The 4,183-nt window shown below is 48.7% G+C and overlaps 1 protein-coding gene across 1 annotated transcript; it reads right to left on the minus strand.

Moving 5' to 3' along the window:
• Window positions 1-2,526: 2,526 nt before the first annotated feature.
• On the minus strand, window positions 2,527-4,183 carry UTP3 (UTP3, small subunit (SSU) processome component, homolog (S. cerevisiae)). Its single transcript, XM_010179141.1, has 2 exons — window positions 3,869-4,183; window positions 2,527-3,727 (listed from the first exon to the last, which is right to left on the minus strand). The coding sequence occupies exons 1-2, from the start codon at window positions 4,181-4,183 to the stop codon at window positions 2,585-2,587; spliced, it is 1,458 nt and encodes a 485-aa protein (XP_010177443.1). The 3' UTR covers window positions 2,527-2,584.

The raw sequence follows: 4,183 nt of genomic DNA on the forward strand, positions 1-4,183 counted from the left end.
CTTCTCCCTTTTTTCCTGACCCTATTTCACACATGTCCATTTTCACAGGGATTTTTACCATCAGGAATTTCCCTTCAGCATGAAGCATCCCTGTATGAAGTATTTCTTGGAGCAACGTAAGAGTGTCCCCTCTCCCACGGCATTAATAATCGCAGCCTTGGCATGCTCACATAAAACCGTATTGAAAGCACTATTTATGGCTTTGTCCAATCTCTGAACTAACCAAGTGAAGATAATGCCGTGTTTAATCTTCAGTAAAACACCCGTCCGGGGAGACGTGCTGTGCCATCTGCTGACTGCCTGCGCTAGGCGTGCTGAGTCGCTGCTTTTGCTTTTGCCTTGAGCCTTAATCCCAGAGTTTCTGGGGAGCGAGTCGGTAACAGCACGCTCATTTATTATTGCCCTTATTTATTGCTCACATGGAAGTTGCCAGAATTTTGATTGCCAGCTGCCTAAAGCTTTTCAAGGGAACACTGAGCTGCTGTGGATCCTTACAGCTTGCCTGCAGATCTACAAAAAATTGTCAGCCCTTCCTTTTTGCACAAAGTGCAAAACATGGGTGAGCAGGTGCTGTAGTAATGAGATCAGTTAGCAACTCTGCTGGAGATTTTTCACATCCCATGTGATAGCTGTTACACAACACCACCCCTCCCCAGAAAAAGCACCTAAGCTGCTTTTTACCCCAGCACATTACCTTTTACTGACCTCTTCCTGAAGCCTTAAGAGCACAGCTCAGTGTTACCAGTGGCAGTCTCCATAGTGATCCCAGTGCAGAGCTAATAAAAGATGTAATTTTGGGAAAAGCTCTAGTTCCCTGCTTGGTAAGGCTGCGACCCGCTAAAAGCCATGCATTTTGCCCTGGGAAGAGCAAGCACATAACACTCTTGGTTGCTGCTCACCATAAAGAAGAGTAAGCACAGGTGAAGCACATCTTTATCCTCACAGCTAAAAGGTTACCTGCCTCACCTGAGGCCATGAGGTTACAGAGGCCATTGCTCACTGCTCAGTGATACTGGCAGAACAAGAGGCCAAGGGTTTGACACATTCCTTAGCCCAAGGACTGAGCTAGCCCCAGTTCCCCTGGAAAAGCAGGGCTCCAGACTGCAATTTTAATTTTAAAACAGTTGCTGCCAGGAAACCTCACGTTACCAATGCTCTCCAGCTTCTGACCTCATATGAGAGCCCTACCTCCCTTCTGCTACGTGTCAAAGACTGCCTTAATTTCCGTGTCCCAGGATGTTCTTTTGATCTTAACACCCATCCTCTCTTGCACAAGGATTTTGCCACATGAAAAAGCCACATCAGGATGTGACAAATTAATCCCTCCTCCTGCACCCTGCAAGCCTTTCCTCTGCCCATACGGACACCTCTGACCAGCACAGGCAGCAAGCCCCAGCGCTGCCCTGAAACGCTGAGTTTTAATTCTCTTCTGTCACCAGCGCTCCTCCTACCCTTACAGTAGTTTCCATTACCCTTGTCATGCAAAATGCCAAGGCTCTGCAGGCAGGCAAAGACCTCCCAGGCAACTTCATGAAGAGGATCAATTCCCAATGCTTTGTAGCCTGATTCTGGGGAGCAATTTTGTTATTTTGATGCAGCAGCATTTAACTGCTGTTTGGCCTGTGAGCAGCAGGGGGCAAACAAATGTAGGGCCATTGAAGTCAGCAGAACTTGTCTTATACATCTACCTATCGCATCACAATCCCCTCCAAGATTGCTGTGCACAGCTCCACATCCCATAAATGCAGGATGTATAAGGACTACAGAAATCTCCTTACTTCTGTTCCCATCTGTCCAGCTTAGGTTGTTTTTACACTTCTCCCTTTATAAAGCAGCTTTGAAAATTATCTTTTTATCCAGCCAGCAATGAACGGCACATTCCTGGCAGAAGCAGGCATTTTCTGACAAGACAACTATTCCCCTCAAGCGATTTCCCATGGGAAACGTACAGTAGGACCTTTCAGATGCTCCTGGTACAGAAATCAAGGCATGGGCTCCCTGAAACCTGCCAAGTGCAGCTCTTACCTGAGACAGTGTTTGTGAACCTTTTAAGGAGCATTTACCAGTCATTCCTCCTTTACAGCCTGAACTGGAACTGGCCAGAGCCAGCTCCCAGCGTGGGGTTAAAGGTGTTTTCCCACCAGGGGGCATGGAAGTAACTGAAATATTTTGGAAGTTGAGGTGCAAACTGAAGACAATGTTACATCTCACCTGTTTGTCCTGCATCAGTGCTGTATTAGACCTATAACAGCAGACAAGAGTTAACATATTTATCATAGCTGAAATGAATGTATTTATCACGGATATAAATAACTGTGAAATCCAGAATAGTCCTTTCTTCACTTCTCACTGAGTTCAGGAGGGGAAAGGCTATCTCGGGCCAAATGGGGTTTAAGTAATAGCTTTCTGCCTAGCTACAAAATTATATAGATTTAAGAGAGCCTAAAAAATAAAGGTAGCTAGTTCTTAAACATACCCCCTTCCCCAAGTTTTCGTAAGGATAAAACCCACAACGTTCTTTATAAAACTTTTATTGAATTCAGCAGTGCAATTTGCAGCTCTCAGAAACCGAGAAAAAGAAGTATCATTTGAGCTTCCTGCTTTTCTTAACTCCTGCACGAATGCCAGACGGCTCCCCAGCGTATCTGTGCAGTTCCCTGCGAACTTCACGGACCTGGCCCTTGCGGCGAATCTTGGCTTGCCGAAACTTCTCCCGATGCTTGACCCTGGGGTTGCGATCGATCTTCTTCCTTCTGGGGGTGAGCCCTTTGTTCTTGATCATCTGATAGGTCACACCTCTCTTCTTATTTGGATCCTCTCCTTCCAACGCTGCTGCTTCTTCAAGCGTCTCCTGGTCTTCAGTTCTCTTCCTCTTGAGTTTCAGCTTCTCCTCCATCACCTTGTAGTATTTCAGGGCAGCCTCTTCATCCATGTCTGACTCATCGGACACTTCAGCAGCAGCAGCCTGGCCATTAGCAAGAGCAGGAGCACGTTTGGGTTTGTTTTTCTTAACATCCAGTGGGAGAAACACAGCAAACTTCTTCTCCTTCCGTAACTTATCTTCCTTCTTATCATAGTAGTTTTTCAAAAGCATACGAACTTGCGAGGATAACTTTTGATCTATAACAGCCAGGTCATTGATTATATTTCTATAAGCAACCAGCCGTTCAATAATGGGGTGACTATGAACTGGAATCCTCTTTGATTTCAAAACCAAATAGAAACTGATATTGGCACAGTAATTCAAGTAGAGATGATACTTGGTCTGCAAATAGCGACTGCCTTTCCCTTGCGGGATAGTGCCATTTTTGACCATTTGCAGCAGCGGGTGCAGTTCGTCCTTGAGCTCCATCAGCTTGACTTCAAAGTCCTCAATCAGCTGCAGGAGCTCGGGGGACTCCCGTTTCAGTAGCTTCAGCTGCTCTTTCTTGGAAAGGAGCTGCAAATCCTTGTCAATCTTCTGGCCCTTGCTGTCCTGGGTTTTCTGCTGCTCAGCCAGATAGCCCTGGATCACATCCAGCCCATAATCATCTTCCCCCAAGTCCTGCATCAACCGTCTCTGGATGACTTGAGCCTCCTGCTCCTCTTCCTCCTCCTCCGCATCGACTTCTTGCTGGCTACGCTTGCCCTTGGCCTGGGCATCACTCCCGTAATCTGTGTCGTAGTAGAGCTGCTTGCGCTGGCCCCAGGACAGCTCGTGGGGGAGCTTGGTGTCCTCCCGGCGCTCCTCCAAGTCGCTTTCCATGGACAGGTTTCCATCTTCATCTTCAACCTCATCTTCCTCCTCCTCCTCCCCTTCTCCATCCTCATCCTCCTCACCGTCATCCTCCTCTGCGCTGTGTTCGATGAAAAGATCCACCTCTCGCACCTCCTCTTCCTCTTCTTCCTCCTCCTCCTCTTCTTCCTCACCATCTGCATCCTCCTCCTCGCTGTCGTCCTCGGGCAGTTGCAGCCCCAGCACTTCTTCCTCCTCCTCCTCCTCCTCGCTGTCCCCAGCCTCCTCCCCGCTCTCCAGGGCAGACATCACCGCCTGGAACCGCGCCTCATGGAAGTTCTCCACCTCGTCCGCCAGAGCCTCGGGGCCCGCCTGGCCGCCGGGCATCTCCTCATCGTCATCCTCCTCATCCTCCTCCACGACGGGCCGGGCCGGCGGCCGCAGGACGGTGCCGCGCCGGGTCCTCAT

Source organism: Mesitornis unicolor, unplaced genomic scaffold, assembly GCF_000695765.1.
Source record: "Mesitornis unicolor isolate BGI_N332 unplaced genomic scaffold, ASM69576v1 scaffold20432, whole genome shotgun sequence".
NCBI classification, from domain to species: domain Eukaryota; kingdom Metazoa; phylum Chordata; class Aves; order Mesitornithiformes; family Mesitornithidae; genus Mesitornis; species Mesitornis unicolor.

Coding starts and splice junctions, on each gene's coding strand:
- UTP3 (XM_010179141.1), bottom strand. CDS start 4,183: ATGAGGACCCGGCGCGGCACCGTCCTGCGGCCGCCGGCCCGGCCCGTC. Junction 3,728..3,868: donor AGGAAGAAGAGGAAGAGGAG/GTGCGAGAGGTG, acceptor AGCGACTTGGAG/GAGCGCCGGGAGGACACCAA.